Source organism: Eurytemora carolleeae, unplaced genomic scaffold (assembly GCF_000591075.1).
Source record: "Eurytemora carolleeae unplaced genomic scaffold, Eaff_2.0 scaffold64, whole genome shotgun sequence".
Taxonomy (NCBI): domain Eukaryota; kingdom Metazoa; phylum Arthropoda; class Copepoda; order Calanoida; family Temoridae; genus Eurytemora; species Eurytemora carolleeae.
Genome location: NW_019396205.1, coordinates 534,773 through 559,317, shown reverse-complemented (window position 1 = coordinate 559,317; position 24,545 = coordinate 534,773). Strand labels below are relative to the sequence as shown.

The window sequence follows — 24,545 nt, the reverse complement described above, 5'->3', positions numbered from 1 at the left end:
GAACTGAAGACTGTTGACAATATCTTTATAAACTATATAAAATGAGTATACCCGTCCAGTTTAAGCGCTAGAAAGACGAACTGAAGACTGTTGACAATATCTTTATAAACTATATAAAATAAGTATACCCGTCCAGTTTAAGTGCTAGAAAGACGAACTGAAGACTGTTGACCGCACAGAAGAGTTCAAGTTGAAAGGATCGATCATGTCTCACACTCCAGACACAGATACCAACAGAGATTATACTCACAAACACCAGCGGGATAAAAACCTGATAAAGAAAAATACATAAATCATATTGACTATCTCGTTAATTTAAAGTATTAAAGGGAGTGTTCGAGAAAAGTAAAAAGGGGTACAGGATGCAAAGCGTCATACTGTATTTGTAATTTAAACGAAAAATAAAAAGATATATAAAACAAATAGTTATGAGAAAGGTAAGGATGAAACCATTTCATATAAAATCTCCTTTAAGCAACCCAAAAAATTAAAACTTATTCAGTATTTACTCCATTAGGCACCACAGATCATTTGGGAGATCTATTTTTCAATTATTTTTAAAACATGTTTTATAAGGGTATATCAAAAGATGCGTTTCGAACAGTTGAAAACTGTCCATTCGTACGACTTTTGATATTTAAAAAAAATTAGTTGCCTTGAAGTCAAAACAAGTTTTTTTTTTAACTCTTCCCAATAACCGTCTTCTTGATTATATTTGGTTTAATTTCAAAGAGATTTTTACGTTCTTAACGTTTCTGATACCTAACGTGATATATTGACGATTTTTGAAACGCTTACGTGATCAAAAAAAGAGAAAAAATCTGAATGAGTTTGAAAGAAAAAATATAGGACTGGAGCAAGACGAATTTGAGCATTTAAAAAAGGCCCGCATAGTTTCACCCCTACAAGTAATAATTTTGTTATTTCCTAAAAATGTTTATTTACCAGTATCCAGAGATGGCGCCCTGACTGTAGATTATCTGCTACCAGGAGTTCAAACATGAGAAGGAGAAGATGAACTGCCAGGGATATGAGCATAGCTTTGTACTGAACATATTCCTCCGAGAGTATACGTGATTGAGGAGTTCTCCACCATACGTAGGAACCTACTAGGGCTCCACTGACTAAATAAAATATCATTTTTAAACTTGGAACTAAAAACTAGCAATTAGGATCCGGATAAGTTAACAGTTATTTTTAAACATGTATGAACTAGCTTAAGTGCCCGGCGTTGCCCGTTGAATTATAAGTAAATGGAATTTTGAAGAAGTGAAAAAATCGATTTCGGAAAAAAATTCGATTTTGAATTAATAAAATTTCGAATTTTCTTTGACCTATGTTCCCCTAAAAAAATCAGCCAATTCGGTCCAGCCGTTTAGCCAGCTATAGCTAACATATATAAACATGAGCGAAGAGCTTTTTTATATAGATATTAATAGTTTATTTTAAATGTGTTTAAACCTTACACTGTAAAATCTAAACTATTATTCTAGGATAAACTACAGCCTGTGAGAAGATTTGTGAATCAGTGTGATCCTGTCAAGAACTTTCTATGCAGGGTGATTGAATATGAACAATAAACTCTTATTAATCCCGCACTATTCAAGTTAAAATAATGTTAAATGCAATTTCTACCTGTGTTTTAAAAATTACGATATGAAATGAAACTGTATTTTATCAAGCATATTTATCAACAAGCATTTTATAGAAACTATTAATGGCACAATTTAAATGTAACTCTGTAAATGATTTATATCAATCCCAAGCTTTCGACTTTCGAGTTTTAATGGCTGTCATGTTGCAGATGATCATGGGAGATCAAGATCACTATAGACTTACTCCCTCCCATCTCAAGAAGTGACTCGTTAAATCAAATGACATTCAAGGTACAAATAGTTAGCNACAAGAGCCTTTGTCTTATTCACAGACAACTCCAATAAAACTTGAAGTTCTTGTATAACTTGTAATGATATTTGCTTAACAGTTCTTCTGTCTGATTTCTTATCTGGAGTTTCCACTCTGATTTGAAGTGGAGTTTCACCTGTAGATAACAAAAACGTAGTTCCATCTAAAAGGTTTTCTTCTTCCATTTTCTTCTTAATGATTTTAGATGCTATTTGCTCAGCTTGTAGAGATAGGCTCCAGAGGGAAAACCCCCTGCTTTCAACTTGTACAGGTTTCTCCTACATTCAGAGCAAACTACGTCTGGATAATGCTTGATAGTAAAAGATTATCCAGGGAAAATGAAGGTTCTAATTTGCTCTTCTTTTGCTTCATTAGCAGAATATAAAGCTTTAGACCTAGAACCAAGCCTCTCCCAACAGCAAGCACAAACAGAACATCGTTCTAACTCCATTTATATATGTGTGATATTAATTGTTTAAACTGTACTGTTTAGTAATTTTGAATTTTGGTGGATTTTCTGCCATATTTTCGCGGAATTTTACTAAATTCTACAACAAAAACTTTAGACTTGATTATTCTGTGTACGGGGTGGCGTATAAACAATACATTGGTTAAATAGTTATGCACTTCTATTGTTCCGACGCTGAAAGTTATAGAGAGATAAAACTAAAAACTGAAAAGTGCACATACACCATTGTTGAAACATATGCTAATGTTTTTCTTTAAATAATTGTGAAACGTTAAAAAAATTGGAAAATTGAAATTTCTTTTTATATATTTTTTTTTACTTATAAAGATAAATTAGCAGTACATTATAGCACGTGTGCAATACAGTTTTGATTAATTCACGGATTTTCAGCAAAATAATTTTAAATCAAATTTATTTTTTTTTACTTCTGCTTTGTTTCAAAGCTTATTTGATCTATATAAATAACCATTGAAATAAGACAAGTACACAAACGTTTCATAAAATTACCTATAACACTATTATTTTGGCACAACGTGCTATATGTTAGCTATAGCGAAGAGCTTTTTTATATAGATATTAATAGTTTATTTTAAATGTGTTTAAACCTTACACCATTGTTGAAACATATGTTAATGTTTTTTTAAAATAATTTTAGATTTAAAAAAGCATTAAAAACTACAAAAAAAACCTTTATACTATATACATTTTGATGATTCGAAGGAATTGGCACTTGAGAATTATAATTTATATGTTAATTTTAGAATCAAAGATTAATTTTCACATCGAAGGTTGTTTTAACGTATTAACAATGCTTCCAAAAACTGAGATTGTGGAAAATGGTTAACATTATTATCAAAAGGGGCGGATACAGGGGGGGCGGCAGGACCTTTGCACCCCCCTGACGGATTTCAGAATAGCTTCTTAATAGCACTTAAGGGAAAGAAAACCTAGCGCGAAAAGAAAAAAATATCAAGCTTTAAAAATTTTTTTAAAGACTGAAGAACAACCAATTTACTAAATCTTACTTGCAATTCCCTTCCATATCCAGAGCGGGATAAAGATAGACCACCAGGACCAGTCGATATTTTTGTCTAGCTTGAGGGTGAGGAGGAGGGAGAACCCGAGGAAGGAGCTGAACACGACGAACTTGCTCGCGTTGAACTCCTGGAATATTCCTTGAAGATTTGCCATTTCTTCCGTTCCTCTCTCCCGCTACATCATTATTCTGAAATCTCATAAATTATAAACAGAATTACAATGTTTACGAGATTTAAGATGAAAGTTTAACAAGTATCTTGTCAGAAAGCGTTTATTGCAACCCTTGCAGGTTATTCGTTCCTCCGAATGAGATTTCAGATGGGTTTCGAAAGCGACTTTCTGATAAAATTGTTTTCCGCACTGGTTACATGAAAATTTCTTTTCTCCGGTATGGATGAGAGCATGTCGCTTCAGACTAGCAGGGTGAGTGAATGTTTTAGAGCATTCCTGACAGATATAAGGACGGAGCGAGGACTGTCTATGATAATGCATATGTCCTGATAGGTTCTTAGAGAACACTTCTTTCCCGCACTCCGGACAAAATAGAGTTTTCTCTCCGTCCTCTACTTTACACCGACACTGTGGTGAACTGTCCCCACATTGATCACAGATCAATTCAACACTTGGCTTAGCATTGTGAACGTTGTTTCTGTGACATCTCAACGCACTTTTAGTTGAAAAAACTTTTTCACAAACATCACATGGATAAAGATCGTCTAAATGTTTCTGTTTGTTGTGTTTGTTTAGAAGCTGTTGAGTTGAAAACTTGAGATTACATTTGGTGCACTCAATCATCTTTTCCTTCAGATGAACGGCGGCTTCGTGCTCTGTCAGGTGTGTTCGAGATCTGTAAAATCAACATAATAACAGATCATTAATAATTTTTAAACAAAATAGAATTTGTTTAAAAATGCATTTTAGAGGGTCCCACGACAAACTCTTAGAAGACAAACTCCGGATTTTATTTTCCTGCAGAACTCGACCACTATCATATTCTAGCAGCAGAGCTCAGCCTCCAAGTCTATCCTAGTCCCAGCGCGGACCCTTCTAGCCTGACCTATCCGCAGGGCCCGGCCACCTTACATAATATTCGGGTGCCTCAAAAGGCAAAAACTAAACTAGAATTCAGAGAATTTCCTCAGTTTGTCTTTTCCGGAATTTGTATTTCCGGAGTTTGTATTTCCCAAATAGATTATCAAGAAATAAGTGGCAACAGAGAAATGGACCAATTTATTCACGACGTCACAAGTGTCAAATATAATAAGGAAAACGAAATGTTTTCACATTTGTTGAAATGTTTTCCAGGATTAAATAAAAAGTGTAAAAATAGAAGAAAACACACATTGCCATTATATTGAAGGAAAAGCACTTAGTCTAAAATGATCACTATTATTAATAATTTTGTCGGACACAAACAATCAGTTGACACTTGTGACGTCAGAATACAGCTGTATTGAGAGTGTACAAATTCTACGTTGCCATCTATTGTACTTGACAATTTATTTAGTATTTCCGCAGTTTGTATTTCCCAAAGTTTTTCTTTCCGGAGTTTGTCATTGAACCCCTAATCAGACTTTTTTTTTTGATCCGCTTTACTGAAAAATTGTGAAACGTTAAAAAAATTGGAAAATAGAAATTTCTTTTAATATATTTTTTTTACTTATAAAGATAAATTAGCTGTACATTAGCGCGTGTGCAATAAAGTTTTGATTGGTTCACGGATTTTCACCAAAATAAATTTTTGTTAATTGAAATGAAAATAAAATTTATATCAATTTTATTTTTTTACTTCTGCTTTGTTTCAACGCTTATTTGGTCTATATAAAAAGCCATAGAAATAAGACAAGTACACAAACGTTTCATAAAATTACCAATAACACTATTATTTTGGCACACCGTGCTATGAAGTTTTTGGACTTAAAGTTTCTCTATATCTCGAAGGTTCTCGTCTTTATAGATTAAATTTTGTCCCTTGCTAAAGCTGAAGACATAGTTAAATCTAAAAAGGCTTGAACCTTCTCGATCAAGAGAAAATTTCTGTCCAAAAACTTTACAACACTGCGAACCAAAATAAGAGTGTTATAATAAATAGTTATAGAACGTTAATAGATGAAACCATAAAAGATCCTACCTGAACCCGTGGTGGCAGGTTGAACAGGAGTATGGTCTCTCGTCTGCGTGGAGCATGAGATGATCCTTAAGCCTGCTACTGGAGATGGAACGAAAAGAGCAGAAATCACATTTTAGTTTATACTTGCTCCCATAGTGCTCATATAGTACATGATGGTAGAACAATTGAAGTTTAGAACTGTTGTTGGTTGGGATTATTTTCCGGCAATCCGGGAGAATACAGGAGCAGGAGGAGGAGGAGGAGGAGGAGTCCTGCCGGGAGTAGTTCTCCAACATGTGCTTCTTCAGCTCTGCCAAGGATTGAAACTTGAGATTACAGACCGGACACGTGTTCTTGGTTTCCTTGAGGAAATCCTTCCTCTGATGCATGGATACATGAGCTTGAAGAGCACTAAGACTCCGGGTACTATATGGACACTTTACACACTGAACCTGTCTATCCTCTAGTTCAAGTTCCTCTTCACCACTATAATACAGGGTGTCCCAATAAACATGGGAATTCAGTGACGAATTTGATATCGTCTTTTTAAATAATTCTTAATAATTCTTTGATTTAGTATAGTGATACCCACTGAGAAAGCTGTAATCTGTAAGAGTTTATCTGCTATGTTCACATTTTGTTTGTTTATGTTTTGACTGCATACGGTTGTACTTTGTAAAACAAGAAAATTACAGTATACAAACAGAGTAAACTTGTCCGTCTTCATGGTTCACGGTCACGGAGACATTATAGAAACATCTTTACAGTCTTATACCCTTTTCATAAAATAAACTCTAGCAGACACAATAATATTATGGCTTTTGAATTTAGGTATTACAATGCTAATTCATAACAAAGACGATATCGTATTCGTCACTGAATTCCCATGTTTTTGGGACACCCTGTACAAAATAGATAATCAAAATTAAGAGACTTTTAAGCGTAATTTCAAGTAACCTTCCTTTAAGAGAGGCATTATTGATTCACAACGGTACCCTTTAATACTTTTAAGTGAACAAGGATAACAGACGTTTTTACAGAAACGCTTGTTATTGTTGAATACGTTGTTTGCAAGCTGTTTTATATCAACTATTAATTTCTAGAATTTGCAGAATTGAAATATTTAAATTCGAATTTTTGAAAACCAGTTTGGACAAAGAATATTTCAATTATCTAGAAATCAATGTGTGTTTATGCCTGTTGCGCCAGTACGCTAGTGTATGCTCCAGTTTTTACACAGCACTTAAGAGATATATACAATGAGTTCTATGCCCTCGATTATCTGTCAAAAGGTTTAAAGAGTATCGTTGTAAAGTGGCGTCTTCCATTTTTAAATGGAATTTAATTTATATTTTTACAGGTCGAGTCCTTAGGTGTTGGACAGGTTGGTATTGTGAATTTTAGCTCTGTATGGGCCAAATGTAAAATCGGAGCTGTCAGGGGGTGCTTAATTCTTAGTTTACAGTCTCCGACAAGAAATTTGGAAAATTAACTTCATTATCTCCTTAGTTCACCACTTATTGCTGAGAAATTGCAAATTGTCAAACATGCAACGCTTCCTTTCAGGACAAAAGAAAGACAGGACAAAAAACTTTCAGCTCGTTCAAAGCTGATTCTAATAATTAGACTTTAGATGTTGGGAGTAATTTTTTTTATTAATATTTGATTTCAATTTTGAATACCTGTCTTCCTTATCATCAGGATTATCAACCTCTTCTTCGGAATCTATTTCAAGCTTCAGATTATCCCGCTTCACAGGGGAACAAGTCTACAATATAAACATTTCCAGAGCTGAAAACTTAAGAATAGTGGATATTGTGATCAATGTTTGATCTTCTCTTTTGGTTGATTTAAAGATTAATTCAATCTTAAGTTTGTATCAACAAAAGTGTAAGTATCTCAACCAATTGAGTGGAATTTGGAGAAACCAAAACACCCAATCAGAGAAGCCGGGAAATTTGAAATTTTGCGCGCCATTTAATGAGTGAACTTTTATTGGTTGGAAACTGGCAGAGAATGAGAGAAAAAGAAAAAGAGCGAATTAAGAAGGAAATTAAAAGTATCCACATTGGATATTGAGATTATGCGATCGGGATTAAAGGTATCCAATTCTAAAGTTTTCAGCTCTGATGAAATAATTTATCTGGTTGATTTATCAGCTGATATGGAAACAACAAAAACTTTTTGTTTTGTTAATGCAATATACGATCCGAAGTTCGTACTGCCGAGGATTTCTTCTGGGATCGTTTGGGCTTAGGACTATCAACCCTAGTGCAACAAGGACATCATTTCCTTTATCCTTCTGTAGACCTGCAGACCCAATCCGGTGACCATTGCTTATCCATGTGAAGAATTGTAATTTAAAAGAACACTTTCTATAGAAACACATTTCATGTACGTGACAAAATGACAGAGCAGGATTTTACAAAAAAAAAACTAAATATACCATTAGACTTATCTGTTATCTGTGTATGAAACCTCCTATTAATGAAAAGTCCGGCTTTAACTAACTATTATCAATAATATTATCATTCAACCTACAGTCAACCTATCATGTCGACCTACAGGCTATGTTACGTTGAGCTCCAGGGTCGAGCTCCTGTTTTCTTACTCCATCCGCATATCTTTATAGCAGACAACATGAAACCAATTATATACTTATTTTGACAGCAACTGTTTTTTTTGGCGGGTTTTTTGTTCCAACTTTAAAGAGAAAATCCGCAAAACCATTACAATCTAATTCAAAATGTATGAAGTAGCAAGTGCTTTTCTCCGTCATGTCTTGGACTAGAACCCCTAGAAACGAAGATCTTTTCGATTCTATTATTCAAGTATTTGAAACAGAGCATACATTTAAAGCGGAGAACAAAAACCAATAATATATATCCGTGTATAATACCTTGAAATGGTCTGGTTTGCTCTCCTCTGTATAACTACTCCGCTCCAATGGATCTGGTTCCAATGATTCAAGTTTTACTCCACCAGTAGTTTGCTCTCTCTGCAACCCAACCAGGATGATGTTTAGAAAATAATATCAAGAATTCTTTCAATTAAGAGCATTCTGAAATGTTATACTTAAAAATGTTTTCAATTATATGATTTAATAACAACCAATTATATAATTTACAAAGTAAAATTTTTTAAAATTTAAACATTCATTCTGCTAAAAATATTCTGGAATTTTAAATTACTGAATAAAATTATTGAAGAAAACATTTAGAATTTTAATCAATGTTGATTTTGTCAAGAAACATGAATCTAAGATTAATCTTGGTTTCCTTAATACTGAGATTAACAGGTTCAATATCTACATGATGAACTGACTCTGAAATACAAAAATATATATTTTTTTATTATCAAATATCTCATACTAGCTGAAGTGCCCGGCGTTGCCTATGTAATATTTTTTAATCAAATTTAAAAAAAAAATTTGATTTAAAACAAAATTTTATTAAAAAAAATATTTAGAATTTTTAATGAGAATTTGTGTCTATCCTTTTTAGCCTATGTTACCCCCGGGGTACTCAAGGGTTTCCTAAAAAATTTCAGCCCATTCGGTCCAGCCGTTTGGCCAGCCATACCTAACATAAACATATATACCAAGTACTAACCCCCTTACCCCCTCCTCTCATTTGAAAAATAAATAAATTTAATGATATTGGATATAAAATCTTCAAATAAATGGAATTATTAAAATCATATATAATAGTGAATTATCTAAACATTTAATGGAAACTTTTAACACATTTCCCGAAAATTAATTGATACAAACATATTAATAAAGAAATAAAAACCTAAAAACATTTTTGAGTAATGTGTTATATCATGTGAATTCTATAAAATAGAATAGCTGGTGTGGTTCATTGTGTACATTCAGCGGCGTATTTAGGAATTTATTAAGGAATTCGTCCAGGGGGGGAGGTTAATTTTTTTCTGTCCAGGGGTGGGTCAGCACCTGTTGGGGCCCATAAACCCCTGAAAATCATAGATCCAGTGGGGGCTGAACCCCCATAGTCCACCCTGATACGCCTCTGTGTACATCTCGTACCTCCTTGATATCTTTAGTATCGTGATGTTTACACAGGTCAACAAAAACACCAATTCAGCTGTAGAGAAGTAGCGGCGAAGAACTTAATGGATTTTACAGAATAATTGGTCTAACATAAATGATTTAAACAGAAAAAGACATGAATTTTTTTTGGTTCAGTATTAAAAAGGCAAGAACTTGCCAGTAAAGTCCAATTTTTCTTCTTCCACTCCCGCAATAGTGTAAAATAATTTTTGAACTGTAAAATATATATAAAAAACCTTTATATTTTAATATTTTAAATCGTAAAACAACCTGAAATATATTATAACGTTTAGAAGTATTGCAGTAACTTTAAATAAAAACCCGTATAAATATACAATATTACTCAGAGGCCTACTCAAAGGAAGGGGGGGGGGGGTATGGGGTCTAAGCTACCACCTGGATCAGTAAAATCTATGGTTTTCATAGGGGTTTTTGAGCTTCCTCCAATCACCCGAAAGAAGAAAATAATTAAGCCCCCCCCCCTCGGACAAGTTTCTGAGTACGCCCCTTATATTACTTATCGAAATACCTGTAAATTGCGTTGCGTTTCGTTGATTCTGCTTGCACTCGTAAATATGGGTTTGCATTTCAGGAATAGATTCCGCATGAAACTCACAGCTAAGATAAGGACACTTGAGTAGGGAGGAGGAGGGGACAGTTGCGGTCTCAACGGTCGGGAAAAATCCTTGTTTTACCGCGGACCCGTTCAGTACTTCTTTTTTAATATTTATAATGTTAGTTTGAGATACAGCTTCAGTACAGGGTTCCATCTTTATTTTCTCGGATGAGTTGGTGTTCTTCTTTGATACGAAAAATGATAGTTTCACTAATTTTATTTCATCTCTTGTTCTTAGTATTATCATATCTAATCCTAGAGCTCGGAATAAACTATTCACCGTCTCTATATGATGAGAGAGATTGCTTAACCAAACCTCTCCGTAGTAGAGTATTGACAGAACGGATGCAACCAGAGAGGAGGAGAAATCCGGAAGCAGGATACAAACCAAATCCTCCTCTTCTCCGGTATCCAGACAGGTTCCTAGCAACTCCGGACTAGCTCCGGCAAGTACGATCTTGTGGGATCCGAGACCATCGCTCGGAGAGTGATCTGAGCAGCTAATTCTAACATCAACGAAGCTTCCCTCTCCCAGCAGCTCTTGCAGACCTGTTGCAAATGGTGGAGGCATTTTCTTCGTCAAATAAAAACGATCCTATATAGATCAATTATCTGAAATTATTACATTTAAAGACTTCAATCTATATATATAGATGACGTGTGATAATAATATTAAATATATTAAATTTATTATATTAATTATTTAAAATATAAATCTTTGCAAATCTAGAGAAACATGAATAATCTTTATCTGTCCTAAAGTTGATCCATTTCCTAGCAAAGAAGTCTCGGGATTATATCCTAAAAGATACCTTGTGGCAAAACCCAAAGATTTCGATTTCTCACATTTTTGGTGTTTGAAATAAATTTGTACGTGCATTGGGTCTGTCCTAGTGAACGATTTTTGGATTAGTTAAGACACTTTCTGAGCCGAGCGCTGCGGCCACGGGTTAGGTTAAGTTAAGAAACTTCTTGTCAGACCCATGTACAAAATTGATAGGAGGGGGGGGGGTCCAAAAATCGTTCTCTAGGAATATACCCGTGCATTTCTGCTTAATTAAGTTTTTGCGAATGAAAAATCTATGATCCAAATCAGCTGAAACCTCTTGACCTACTTAGCTATCAGTCATATTTTTTGGAAAGCAATAATATTCAGCACTTTAATGAAATACAGAAAAAGAATATATCTTATAATAAAGCAATTCTGAATTCGACACAATGTTGAGCTTCAGCAAGTGACTTTTCGAGAATTTCATTTTCGTGAAACTGAAAATATTTGTTTAATTTCGAGTCGGAGTAAGAAATAAACAGAGAAGGGGAGACCATTTTTAAAATTTTTAACATTCTATAAAATTATTTTTTTGCGCAGAAAAATTTTAACAAAACTATACTTCGATAAATTTTTTTTTTGTATGAAAAAAAGGGATTATTTTTTGTTTTTGTTACCTTCCTTGACTGTAAAAATCTGACTTGTGCGTAAATGCCACGTTACTTTCACAACTCTGACACCGATCTAGTCCTTTCCCAGTCCTACAGCTTGATGCAGTGAAACTGCCTGTTATTGTGACAAAGGCAAAATAAACTGAAAACTTCTGAAGTTTCTTGAAATGCTAGTTATGCTCATGTTTACCTCAACATGTTTTTTCTAGATTTTTCGATCATCTACGTAGCAAATTGTTGTAATTAGTTAATCTTGCAGATTTTTGCATTTACATTGATAACACCATCATTTTAGTATTTCCATTTGTTTTCAGTCACATTACTTGTTGTCAATATTTTTCAGAACTAAAAAGTCAAGTTAGGAATATTGTGCTTTTTTAAAATATGAATATTTTTACTCTCTGTGCTTTTTTTTCATCTATTTTTATTAAGTTATAATCTCTGTTTGTCTGTCTATTTGTATGTCCGATAATAACCCGGGAACCCCTGGACCGATTTGCGTCAAATTTTAATTGGAGAACTCAGGAGAACTAGGAAAATGTTCTTACATTGCTTTTGAAAGCCAAAGTTGAGTATATCGACTTTAAAATGAAAATATAGGTTCCTGGTGAAATTGATCAAGTTCGGATAAACTGCAGGAGTAACTAAGAGTAACCAAAGCCATCGTGGGGTTCCCAAGCTAGTTGATTACAAAGTCTGAAAGATGTCGTTCATTATTTTGAAAGTTAACATCAATAGAGCATCTTTTAAGCCTCATTTAATTATTTATATATTTTTTTTCAGAGAAAGTATTATTAAAAACAGAACTAAGGTTGCGAAATGCTACAGTTAGTTCTGCTCATCTCTCTAGTTGGTAGTTTGCATGGATATGATCACATTAATACTCCATATTTCAAGGTAAATCAAACATTCAATCTGTAAGAGAATGTTAACTTAATTTTAGGTTACCACTCGTCCGTTATAATGTTTGAGTAACTTGAAACCTAATTTTGGAGATAAACAAGTAGGTCTTTGCAATCGCTAGTTGAGGGGGGGGGGCCAGTAATACNCCTTAAAACCCTCTTTTTTGAAAAATATTGATACCTTTTTTAACTATGTATACTATTCGATCATATACACACTTCCATTTTACATGTGTTAATAAATTATTTATTGTACCGGCCCTCCCTCTTCAGGGGAGGCACGCGTAGGGGTTATATATTTTAGGTTAGTTTTGGTTAAATTATATAGGTGGCCAAAAATATGAGGAAAAAGAGGGGTGGGGGGATTTACAACACTAAGATATATCATCGGATGAGAAAAATACGAGAAATATGATGAAAAGTAAAACAGTTTTCTTTGACTTTGTAAGAATGAGGTTTTCTATTTATTTCTAAATTGTTAAGGTTGTGTTGACGAACAGTTATGAGGATGGGTTGAAGGGAGTTCATCTGAAGAATAAACTGCAGCAAGATCAGGCTATGCAGGTTCAAACTTTATCTCTACAAATATACTATGAGACTTATAACACTAATCTATTTTGTATTTGTGTTCTTTCAATTTAACGTTAAAACGCTGAACCGATTACGCCCATCTATATGTGGGACCTGATATGGCCTCACAATTAGTTAAAAGTTATAATAGAAAATGTCTTCTTAAAACAGCTTTTATTTTTGTAAATTTTTACAATTCCTAATGAAAAGATGAAAATCTGCGAAAATATTACTTTCTAATAATGTACTTAGAACATTTATTATAATTAGCACTAATTAATTATTCGAAGGGAAAACAAATTAGTGCAAACGAGGAACTGGATGCATGACTGAACTAAATCGTATTTTCTTCCAGTTTTAAACTTTAAATGAAAATAAATATATCTTTCAGGATTTTGTGAACGGAAGGTTGGCTGCGGGTGAGATGGGCACAGGGGTACAGTTGGATAATATTAAACCTAAGGAAAAAGAAAAGAAGGAGAAAATGTACCAAGCTCACGGTTTTGATGAATATATCAGTGAATACATGATCTCCTTGAACAGGAGTTTACCAGACAGAAGAGATAATTATTGTAAGAAAAGTGAAAATATTCTCTTCAAAGTTTCAGATTTACCCAAAACCTCAGTTATTGTTATTTTCCATAATGAAGCATGGTCTACTCTGATTAGGTAAGAAAACATTTTTAACCGTAGTGATTTTTACATTTGAATTCAGTCAATCTTGGGAGGGCTTATCATTTGTCTGGATAATTATGACTTGAGAAAAACAAGCAGAAAATTAACACCTTTCAAATTTTCAATCAATTAAATTTCATTACTCCCTTATATTGAATATGTACGACTATGTACGTCAGGGGTGTATATTTTTCAGAATTAACCTCCCCAGGGGGGGGATGAAAAATCTAAAGGCAACTTTTTTATTCTTTTTGGTACTAATTACCCAAAAATTAATTGATTTTCCCCAAATCAGCAAAAACTCTTAATAAATGGATAAGCTTATGGAAGAAAAATGATTTTTCAAGCAAATAAACACTCCTGATGTATGTACTATTTAAATTTATAACTACAATGTACATATTTGTGTTAGAACTGTGTACTCTGTATTAAACCGTTCTCCTGCAGAACTAATAGAAGAAATTATTCTTGTTGATGATGCCAGTACACTTCCACACCTTGGAGATAAACTAACCAAGGTTAATAAATATATTTTACAATTTTCAAAACTTCATAATGATCCGGGAAAATTTAATGTACTAACTTATAATTGATGGGCTGCCTTTTCATACTTAAAGGGATTGTAAGCGGAATTAAAAGTGACCCTGCATGTAAAGATGACAATGTCCGATTTACAACGGTACTCTTGAAACCTTAATCTCATAAATAACTATGGTATCTTGAAGATACCATAGTTATTTATTACTCGAAAAGCGTTAATTCTAATAATTTCTCCATTGCTTCTTATAAGCAATAAATTGCTTCTTATAAGCAATAAATGCGCCAGTCACTTTTGCAGAGAACCCTGAAATTAAAATTAACAGTTAAAATAAACAAAAACATACCTAATTCATATTTGATAAGACTAAGCTTTTGCTTTGTGAATCCATCCTGCCACTCTATCAATGAGGAGACACTTAAAGATACGTTTAAAATCCCTTTAGATTGTAGATATGGTGGAATTTAATTTGTTAAATTTTGAATTTAATTTTATTTACCTAAAACTCCCTCATCTTGACATATTTGTTATCTTTTATTTTTTAATTAGGCTGTAGAGAAGATGGATAAGGTTCGTCTGCTCCGGATGGATCAACGAAGTGGGCTCATGAGAACAAGAATGGCCGGAGTAAAAGCCGCCAAGGCAGATGTTCTCACTTTTCTTGATTCTCACATAGAGGCTACTGAGGGTTGGTTGCAACCACTTCTGGAGAGAATTCGTCTCAATCCTAAAGCTGTACCTTGTCCCGTCATCGAGGAGATTAACGACAAAACTTTTCAGTATAAGGTAGCGGTTTATTTTCATAAAGTTTAATCAATAGTAAAAACATTTTTTCATTTTCTTGCAGGGTTATATATTTTTTAAGAATACCCACTGCCAGGGGGGTGAGAAGAAAGATTTTTGATGCTCTTGGGAAAAAAGAAAAATTGGATATACAAATTTAAGTGTTTTATTAATTTTCATACTTTCATTTATTTTCTCCTGAAAATCATAAATTTTTACAATTTAGGCGAAAATATCTATAAAAAAAATACCTAACATCGGGGTAAAAAAAGATTTTAAAATAGAGGGGGAGAAATGATTTATTTTTAAAGAAAATATACACCAGGGCTGTTTTCTTGTTAGTTTGTAACACGTGACCTGGAGGGGGTTTTCTACTGGAGTTTGGACTTTGGGTGGAGAGAAGTAATTCGTCCTGATTGGTCTCCGTACACTACACCAGCTATGGCAGGGGGACTCTTCGCTATCAGGTGGGTGTTAAGAGGGGAGGGGAGAGAAGATGGATTCGTCCTAATTTCGTCCTATTAGGTGGGTTGGTACGAGGGGGGGGGGGGCGGTTTGTAACTGTCAGAATTCGCATGTTAAGTTCTGAGAAATCCTTGGGTGGAAGTTAAAGATACATTTCCCTTACCTAGAAATATCATGAACGAGGAAAATTGTCATGAGGTTTTGAAGGTAGGGAAGTAAGATTAATTGGACGGAAGACGATGAGGGGCGATGTAAAAAAGTATAAAATATGAGTCACCTAAAGGGACTGTAAGCGTAGGTTTAAGTGATCTTTCATCCATGCAATGATAGAAATGTCAAATTCACTACTGTACCCTTCTAACCTTCACCTGATAAAACGTTTTTCTGACAGGAAAAGTGTTAATTTCCGGGCTTTTTTCAATGTTTTTAAAGTAATAAATGCGCAAGTCACCTTTGTTGAGGGGTTGTTACCTGGTAGCATTCGTACTGTCAGGGTGATAGATAGATAGATAAATAGAAACGGTTTAAATAAACAAAATCATGGCTATATAATTCATACTTGATCAGACAAAGCATTAAAGGGACCGTCGCGTTGTATATCGGGCGTTGCCATCTTTGTACGGAGGTTCACTTGAAATTACGCTTACAGTTCCCTTAAACAGTACGAAAATGGTTCAAAACAAAGGTACTCTGATAGAGGTTACGTAGAAACGTTAATAACGAAAATAACGGTGGATTTGGGCCGATGCTTGACAAAAGAAAACTAAGAGTACGCTATAATTTACGATCCTTAATTGATATTTTGATAGATCTTCTTTAAGTGATTATACTTGGATTTTATTTCTGTGTAACTTGAAACTCGCCTGTTTTAATTCTTTCATCTTTTACTGACAATGCACGCTAAGATAAAACCTTGCAAATAATTCTTTACATCTGACAGTCACGAAGTTTTCAAACAGCTGTTACGATTCATGATGAATTTTTGATTAAAATCAACCCCCCCCCCCCCCCCTCCAACTCAATTTTTAGAATTTTAACAATTTTTCATCTTTATTATGAAAAAGAACACTTGTATTTATCATGCAATTTTAATACACTATTTTGAATTTAGGAAGGATTGGTTCAAGGAGCTAGGATACTATGATGACGGTATGGAGATCTGGGGAGGTGAACAGCTAGAACTATCCTTCAAGGTCTGGATGTGTGGTGGAGAAATAGAGATAGTTCCTTGCTCTAGGGTTGGGCATATATTCAGATCCTTTAGTCCGTACAAGTGGAGAACTGATCTAAAGATTCCTGAGTACAATTACAAGCGTGTAGCTGACGTCTGGATGGATGAATATAAAGCCTTGTATTTTGACAGGGTTGGAAACACTCTGTCCTCACTAGAGGAGAATCTAGGATACTACGGAGAAATAGAGTCAAGGAGAAAACTACGAGAATCCCTCAACTGTAAATCCTTTCAGTGGTTTCTAAAGAGCCATGTTCCCCATTTAGGATCCCACTATATCATTGGATCTGGAGAGATTAGAAACTTTCATCATCAGTTCTGTCTGGATCAACAGGATACTGAGAACAATGTTGGTTTCCCCGTTCTTGTCTTTGATTGCACCAACAAGAAAGGAAACCAGTATTGGTATTATACCTCCGAGGGGAAAATAACCAGGGATTTTCTCTGCTTCGGAAAGAAATCTCCTGACTCGGAGAACGAGAGTCATCTTGAGCTAGTAAACTGTGACGGAGCTGATCTGTGGAATTATGAGCCAAGGACGGGTGCACTACAACATCTTGATTCCGGGAACTGTTTAAAGGTGACCAGAACTCCTCTCCTTCTCTGGTTGGTTCCTTGTAATAGCATGGACACGGAGCAGAAGTGGTATTTTACCAACTACGATGAGGAGGGAATACCTAAGGTTTCTGATGATGACGAATATGAAGATGATGATGATATTGATAACAATGATGATAATATGGAGAGCAATGATGAAGTGGAGAAAGACCACGATGAACTCTAAAAACGAGAGCTTAGCCGTTTTTTAAACTAAATTTGAAAATTTTCACGAGTTTTCACATAAAGCTATCAATATGAGAGTTATGCCTGCAGTTTCTCCTCTCTCCTCTCTGGACATCAAATATGAATCCGTCCCGGTCAAAAGATAATTTTTTGTTACGTCTTCCAGTTTATGTAAATAAGTACTGTACATTCCACTAATACACTGGGCATTTAAAAATCAAAAATGAACAGGGGTTTTTGAATTATTTTAGTTGAATTTTGACATGGAAGAATCAGCCAATTTTACTCTTAAAACTTTCGAGTTGATTATTATTTTTATTACTTTCTTTTTTATGCTGTGCAAGTTTTTATTCAGGGCGCTTTTTTTAAGAACGAACCAACGATTTTAAGTATTTCAATATAATTTACTTGAATTTTTATTTTGAAATGTTAAACAAACTTATTTAGTATTTCTACACGTTACAGGTGTTCTTTCCTACTGTTGTGAATGCCATATATGTAAATCAAGTTATTTATTCTCCCCTTGTTCATTGTAAATGTAATTGAAGTTTTTGTATTTTTGATAATCTAATGACGAAAATGTGTTTCACCGTTTGGACCGATTGCTCGAATAATATAATGCAATTTAATATTTTGCATAATTTATTCAAGCCATACACCTGTGTTTGTTTGTTTTTCAAGTCTGTGGCTTGGCCAGGCCTGGCTCTAAATATAGATACAGTAATTGACATTTGAGTTGGCAGGTCTCTTCTATACAACTGAATGTTCACTGTACAGGATTGGGTTGTCAGAATATATTTTAAACAAACGTGATTATCTACGTTTTTTTGTATAGAAGAACATTATGTAGTTAAAAAGCTAAATATTTTTTACCTTTTTTGTGCAATGCAAGCGTGCAGAAAACCCTGAGTTTATTTCAGAAGCTATTAATAACAACTTTACTTTGCTGCCAAGGACATCGTCCGCCTGTAAACACAAGGGCGTCAAGAGACCATTGTGTCACGTCAACGATCAATTCAAATGTCGGTTACTATATATCCGTTAACTATGTGCCTTACCGTGTTCTTATCTCGACTAATGTGATATTTTGATAAATATTATTATTAAAGTAATGATATTCATGTATTTTCTTAATGTAATTAATGTATTTATTTAGATTTTTGCATTAGGTTTGATTGTTTAACTTTACACTGTTTGTTTTCAGATGTCCTTGTTGTTTGACAATGATGTTGAACTACCGTCAGATACTCCTCTTCATCCCCTGGTTGATGACTCCAGGTACCAGCCTACACTAGGCCTCAACTCCCTACTCCGAGACCTACCCCTAGTCCCTCAACCTGTAGCAGGGGAACGCAAGGATTCTCGGGATACGGCTGGACCAAATATTGATTCAAAACTTCCGATTCCGGAGTTCATAAACACGGCAACATCTCAGGTATATGTCCGCTGGCAACTTTTTAATTAATTCAAATTGGTCGAATCCAGTTGACCTCTTCTTCCGCGTTTTATTAGTCGAGCGTTTTAAGGTTTGTCCAACAAGAGAGAAAGAGTGAGCTCAGTCAATCGATTTAAAACTTTTATCCCAATGATCAAAGCATCCAGTGTCCACGCTTATCTCTGAAAGTTTTTACATAAAAAGCGAAAAAAGTAAATATTAAATAAAAAACTTAACCTGGATTCGGATCCAAATTTTTTTCAGGGCGGATATAAAATGGATCCTAAGCACTGGTTTTCGCATTTTTTTTAATTATCTATTTTAAGCCTGAGATGAACCGGAGTGCGTTCCGTGCTGTTGGATCCCATGATATAGTGAACTCACCTGCTGTTAAACCTGGAGCTATCCCCCTAGCTCCGGGTAGGAGTCCTCAGATCTCAAGGAGACTAGATAGCAGTGATCAGGTAAAGATGCATAGAAACCGTTACATTAGTTCTTATTCCCTGTATTTTTTCTCCCATCAAATGACGAATTTCTAGTGACCCTAAATTTAAAAAAAGTATTGCATGTCCGATTCACAACGATACTCTGTCGCACATTATCATATTATCAATGAAGAAGATATTGCATTGATATAATTTCCCTTACTTTCCTTCGTTTTTTTCTTTTGCATAAATCCGCAATTCACTTTTGTAGAAACTGTAGTGATCTTTCGACGGCAAATTTTTTGACGATTTTGGGGGGGGGGCAGAGGTAAATTTTAAATTCTCTCATAGAATTTCTTTAAAGATTTTTATTTCAGGAAACTGTATCTCCCACCCCTAGTAGTACAGCTAGTGAGTCCCGACCTCCCACCCCGACCAAACTGGGTCCGTTCTGTTGGCCGGCCCACTCCGAGGAGAACAGACAGCTCCTTGGAACAGAGGAGGAGAGCAGTGATAGACAGTCAAGCGACGAGGAGGAGGAAGAGGAGGTAATTTATTCTTCATAGTTGGCGATTTTTTAGCTTCTTAAGAATCCAGTTTAAAAACTGGTGACTGATTGATTTAAGATTTAACTGAGTGATGAGTGATTAAATCTGTTATTCGTTGATTAATGCTTTCATTGATTTAAATTTCCTCTCTAATTAAGTTTTACTTTATTATTCAATTTTCCCTTCATAAATATAAGTTTCCTTTCATTTTTTTTTCAATTTATCCTTCATTAATTTAATTTTATCATCATTAATTAAGTTTATCATCATTGAATCAAGTTTCCCTTCATTGAATCCATTCCTTTTTCGACTTGATTCAACATTTTTCCACTTAATTCAAAAATTTTCCACTTGATTCAATATTTTTCCACTTGATTCAATATTTTTCCACTTGATTCAATATTTTTCCACTTGATTCAATATTTTTCCACTTGATTTAACATTTTTCCACTTAATTCAACATTCTTCCACTTGATTCAACATTTTTCACTTCATTGATACATATTCCTCCTCAGTTAAATTTTTCTGTTTATTTTAGTTCAGGTTTTTCAATCATTAATATCTCTTTCCAGTATTCAAGGCGCTTCGCGCCCTTCTTTCTAGTCTTTTAGGGCGCTTCGCGCCCATCTTCTATTTAAATTGTGAACATGTTCTTTTTGTTTAAATTTTAAAACAAAGAACAAAATTTTGCGGATTTAAAAAAAATTCACGGATTTTCAACAGTTTAATTTTTTTTTACAAAATTAAAAACCTTTAAAACACATTTTTTTTATCATTCATAAACCTTCCCTGTGGTCACGTGATGTCCCACAAAAAATTTGGGCCCGATCGGTTCAGCCGTTTTGACGTTAATTGGATACAAACAAACAGACAGACAAGCCAAATTTATATATAGATAATATGTTGTTAAGGAGAAGAATATATGGCTGATTACTAAAGAGCAGATGAGTTATTATATGACCCAGTTTAAATCTATGCAACCAAATCCTCTCGGAGTCATTCCGGGAACACAGGTAAACTTTTCATCTTTTAATAATAGTATTTTTATAAATAAGATTTTCTGAAAGCATTAATTGAGAAATAATTCTATGCAATTTACATGAGAAAATCCTTAATTTTCTAGTTTCCGATTCACCTCGGTTCTCCAGGGTAAAAATTACAAAGGTTTTTCTTTTTCTCTCTGAAAATTGGTTGTTTTAAATTTGCTATGAACGCGACTGTCAGATTTATCCTGCAGAGACTTGTAAGAAATTTAGCAGAATTAAACTCGTTTTAAGAAAGAAAAACGACGAAATCTTCATCAATGTTGCTTCGATAAAGGTGTAAGGAAATAGGAGTGTTATCCAATTTACCTTGACAGTTCGTTTATTAAAAATTTACTTAAGTCCTTAATCCACCCTAATTTTCTTGATTTCTAGGCGAAAGAATTTTTTGAGAAATCTCGTCTCCCAATTCTTGAACTACGAAAGATCTGGCAGCTCTCCGATGTAACTAAAGATGGGTGTTTGAGTTTAGAAGAGTTCCTAACTGCCATGCACCTGGTGGTTCTCCGGAGAAACGATATAACTCTCCCGGACGAACTCCCACTCTGCCTTAAACCATCAAACCTAAAGGATAAGATTATAGACCGACACAACAACAAGGATTTATATGACGGGAACCCCCGACCTCTGCTGGACGGAACGGAAACCGATTCTTTAGATTTCTCCCTTCCCAACGATACTATTAAAGTATTAGACACAGATTCCGCAGTCAGTCCTGAGTCCCTTCTCTCCTCCCCGGGTCGTCCTAAACCTGTCAAATTTGATTTTAACGCGGTGGACGCGAGTAAAGATCCAAATATAGCTTGTCCTGTTCCTCTCAGATTATCCCCGGATTCTCCTCTACTACAGTCAAGTGAGGAGGATAGTCCACAAACCATAGGCAGGCAACCTCCGAAGGTAATCAAGATATTAATGATAATTAATATAGGTTTTAATTCTCGGACCACGTTTTTCCGTGTAGACTTCGTTCTCGTGTGCACCGATTTAAGCTTAAGTGAATTGGTTCAACTTAGTCTACGAGGTTCAACTATGTCTCCCCATTCCAATACCTGATTTCTCTGAGCGTTATTCAGATGTTTCTTATAATTAATATCCCTAAGTTACTTCGTCTTGGAAAGCGTATATTAGAACCCCGACCAAAAATATATAGTTTCATTAAATGACCATACCTGAATTGATTTAAAGGCTGTTATTTCTATCAATTGTTTAGATATCAATGAATTTTAAGGAATTTTTGTAAATATAGGGTAAACGCGGAGTAGTTTATGAACAGCTGTGGAATAATGAGGATCTGAGAAAGGGTTTAGGACGTAGTTCAAGTAGTTCCAGTTCCTCCAGCTCCAATAGCAATCTAGATACAGAGGGAGAGGAGATGGAACCACTCTCGTCCTCACCAGATATTAGAAGTGGAGGTAAAACAAATATTTTGTTTAATTTTATTATTTAACATTGAGACATTTTTCGAATTGCCATGTTGACTAAATTGGTAATTGATATTTTCAGCAAGATAGTAGTTTGAATATGTTTTTAATGAATCGTTTTAATAAATAGTGTCTTAAATTGATATTAATCAAATAGAACTTAATAATAGAACCAAATAGAACTAAATTTAACCAAATAGAACTAAACTGAACCAAATAGAAAAGATTTGAACCATAGAACAGATTTGATTTAAATAGAGCTGATTTTAACCAAATAGAACTAATCAAAACCAAAGAGAACAGACTTTGACCAAATGGAACAGATTTTAGCCAAATAGAATAAAATTGAACCAAATAGAACAGATTTTAACCAAATAGAACAGATTTTAAGCAAATAGAACAGATTTTAACCAAAAAGAACAGATTTTAACCAAAAAGATCAGATTTTATCCAAAAAGAACAGATTTTAACCAAAAAGAACAGATTTTAACCAAATAGAATAGAATTGAACCAAATAAAACTAAATTAACCCAACCGGAACTAAAACGAAACCGAACTGATATGAACAGAACGGCAATGAACTGACATGAACAGAACGGCAATGAACTGACATGAACAGACCGGCAATGAACTGACTTTAACAGAACGGCAATAAACTGACATGAACAGAACGGCAATGAACTGACATGAACAGAACGGCAATAAACTGACTTGAACAGAACGGCAATGAACTGACATGAACAGAACGGCAATGAACTGACCCAAATTGAACTGAATAAAACCAAACGGATCTAAATTGAGCCTAACTTAACTGAATTGAAACTGATTTAAACCAAACAGAACTGATCTAAATTGAACCAAACGTAGCAACTGAACTGAACTGAACTGAACTGAACTGAACTGAACTGAACTGAACTGAACTGAACTGAACTGAACTGAACTGATAAATTAAATATTCAATTTACGCGCCCATCTTCTGTTTCAATTTTAAACATTTTCTTTTTGTATACAGTGTAAAATAAAATTTAAAAATTCGCGGATTAATAGCAATCAAATATTTTTGGAGGCAAATTTTTGAATTTTTGATCCTCCATAAATCTTCCCTGGGATTTTGTGAGGGATCACAAAAAACTTGGGCCCGATCGGTTCAGTCGTTTTGACGTTTATTGGATAAAAGCTGACAGAAAGACAAGCAACGTATATAGATAGATATGTAATATGTATACTTTTTAGTTTTACGTAAATATACCTAAAAATACGTATACCTATATAGAGGCTTTAGCATTTTTAGGTTTTCGGGTTAGTAGTGTTACCACACAAAATTTGGGTCCGATTGGTTCAAAGTTTTGACTTTTATTGGACACAAACATAACAAGACAAACAGAAATCTATATATTTATACAAAGAGAATATGCTTTAAGATAAAGCCACAATTAAAAGTTGAAATAGAAGATGAACGCGAAGCTTTCTGAAAGCCTAATATATATATATACTTTGCTTGTCTGGGTGTCTGTTTGACTGTTTGTATCTAATAAAAGTCAAAACGGCTGAACCGATCGGGCCCAATTTTTGTGTGGGACCTCACGTGACCCCAAGTAAGGTTTATGAAAAGCCTAGTATGTATATATATATCTATATACTTTGCTTGTTTGTCTGTACGTTTGTATCCAATAAACGCCGAAACGGCTGAACCGGTTGGCTTTTTCGTTGGAAAAGGGAGAAATATTATTTTAAGATGATAAAAACGCGGTTCCTAAATAATATTTTGCACTCAGTATTAATAATGAAAGAATGCCAGACGAGTTGTCTTTATTTACTAGATCTGAATTCACATCCTGAACAAAACATTGGTTAAAGATAGGACGCATATGCTTTAATTTCATACTTATGAATATTTCCGGTTTCTTTGAACTTTGCTTAGGCCTCCAGGGTTCTTAGCACCACTCTTCTTGATAATGATTTTAATATTTAAATGTCGTTTTACTTTGTATATATATATATATGTAATTTGCTTGTCTGTCTTTTTGTCTGTTTGTTTGTATCCAATAAACGTCAAAACGGCTGAACCAAACAGTG

General features: G+C 34.4%; 4 protein-coding genes across 4 annotated transcripts in view; 2 read left to right on the top strand and 2 right to left on the bottom strand.

The window, feature by feature from the left end:
- LOC111698128 (transmembrane protein 185A) overlaps positions 1-3,586 on the bottom strand; it is a 5,497-nt gene extending 1,911 nt beyond the window's left edge. The window contains exons 1-3 of the mRNA XM_023468378.1: positions 3,400-3,586; positions 946-1,124; positions 129-271 (exon numbers count right to left, since the gene is read on the bottom strand). Of these exons, the coding sequence (XP_023324146.1) occupies positions 129-271; positions 946-1,124; positions 3,400-3,565 (488 nt within the window). The 5' untranslated portion in view covers positions 3,566-3,586. The remainder of the gene's footprint in view (positions 1-128; positions 272-945; positions 1,125-3,399) is intronic.
- An 11-nt stretch (positions 3,587-3,597) lies between these two features.
- Positions 3,598-11,680, bottom strand: LOC111698126 (oocyte zinc finger protein XlCOF6). The gene is made up of 7 exons (XM_023468376.1): positions 11,657-11,680; positions 10,124-10,822; positions 8,801-8,847; positions 8,422-8,520; positions 7,205-7,290; positions 5,544-6,008; positions 3,598-4,259 (listed from the first exon to the last, which is right to left on the bottom strand). Exons 2-7 carry the CDS (start codon positions 10,779-10,781, stop codon positions 3,608-3,610), a joined length of 2,007 nt encoding a protein of 668 aa, XP_023324144.1. The 5' UTR covers positions 10,782-10,822; positions 11,657-11,680; the 3' UTR covers positions 3,598-3,607.
- Positions 11,681-12,417: 737 nt separating this feature from the next.
- LOC111698122 (polypeptide N-acetylgalactosaminyltransferase 5) lies at positions 12,418-18,802 on the top strand. The gene is made up of 7 exons (XM_023468371.1): positions 12,418-12,547; positions 13,036-13,116; positions 13,514-13,791; positions 14,210-14,315; positions 14,885-15,121; positions 15,461-15,585; positions 16,695-18,802. Exons 1-7 carry the CDS (start codon positions 12,470-12,472, stop codon positions 17,596-17,598), a joined length of 1,809 nt encoding a protein of 602 aa, XP_023324139.1. The 5' UTR covers positions 12,418-12,469; the 3' UTR covers positions 17,599-18,802.
- The window catches only part of LOC111698123 (ralBP1-associated Eps domain-containing protein 1), a gene marked incomplete in the record, with an annotated part of 7,999 nt that continues 2,235 nt past the window's right edge, over positions 18,782-24,545 (top strand). The window contains 6 exon segments of the mRNA XM_023468373.1: positions 18,782-19,032; positions 19,359-19,496; positions 19,835-20,005; positions 20,917-21,018; positions 21,424-21,945; positions 22,295-22,460. Of these exon segments, the coding sequence (XP_023324141.1) occupies positions 18,802-19,032; positions 19,359-19,496; positions 19,835-20,005; positions 20,917-21,018; positions 21,424-21,945; positions 22,295-22,460 (1,330 nt within the window).

Excerpts from the sequence above, each read along its gene's own strand:
- LOC111698126 (XM_023468376.1), bottom strand. The coding sequence starts at position 10,781 with ATGCCTCCACCATTTGCAACAGGTCTGCAAGAGCTGCTGGGAGAGGGA. Across the intron at positions 6,009-7,204 it reads CCTGATGATAAGGAAGACAG|TGGTGAAGAGGAACTTGAAC; the intron begins GTATTCAAAATT and ends CCTGTATTATAG. Across the intron at positions 4,260-5,543 it reads ACCTGCCACCACGGGTTCAG|ATCTCGAACACACCTGACAG; the intron begins GTAGGATCTTTT and ends TTGATTTTACAG.
- LOC111698122 (XM_023468371.1), top strand. The coding sequence starts at position 12,470 with ATGCTACAGTTAGTTCTGCTCATCTCTCTAGTTGGTAGTTTGCATGGA. Across the intron at positions 12,548-13,035 it reads TTAATACTCCATATTTCAAG|GTTGTGTTGACGAACAGTTA; the intron begins GTAAATCAAACA and ends TAAATTGTTAAG. Across the intron at positions 13,792-14,209 it reads GCATGGTCTACTCTGATTAG|AACTGTGTACTCTGTATTAA; the intron begins GTAAGAAAACAT and ends TATTTGTGTTAG.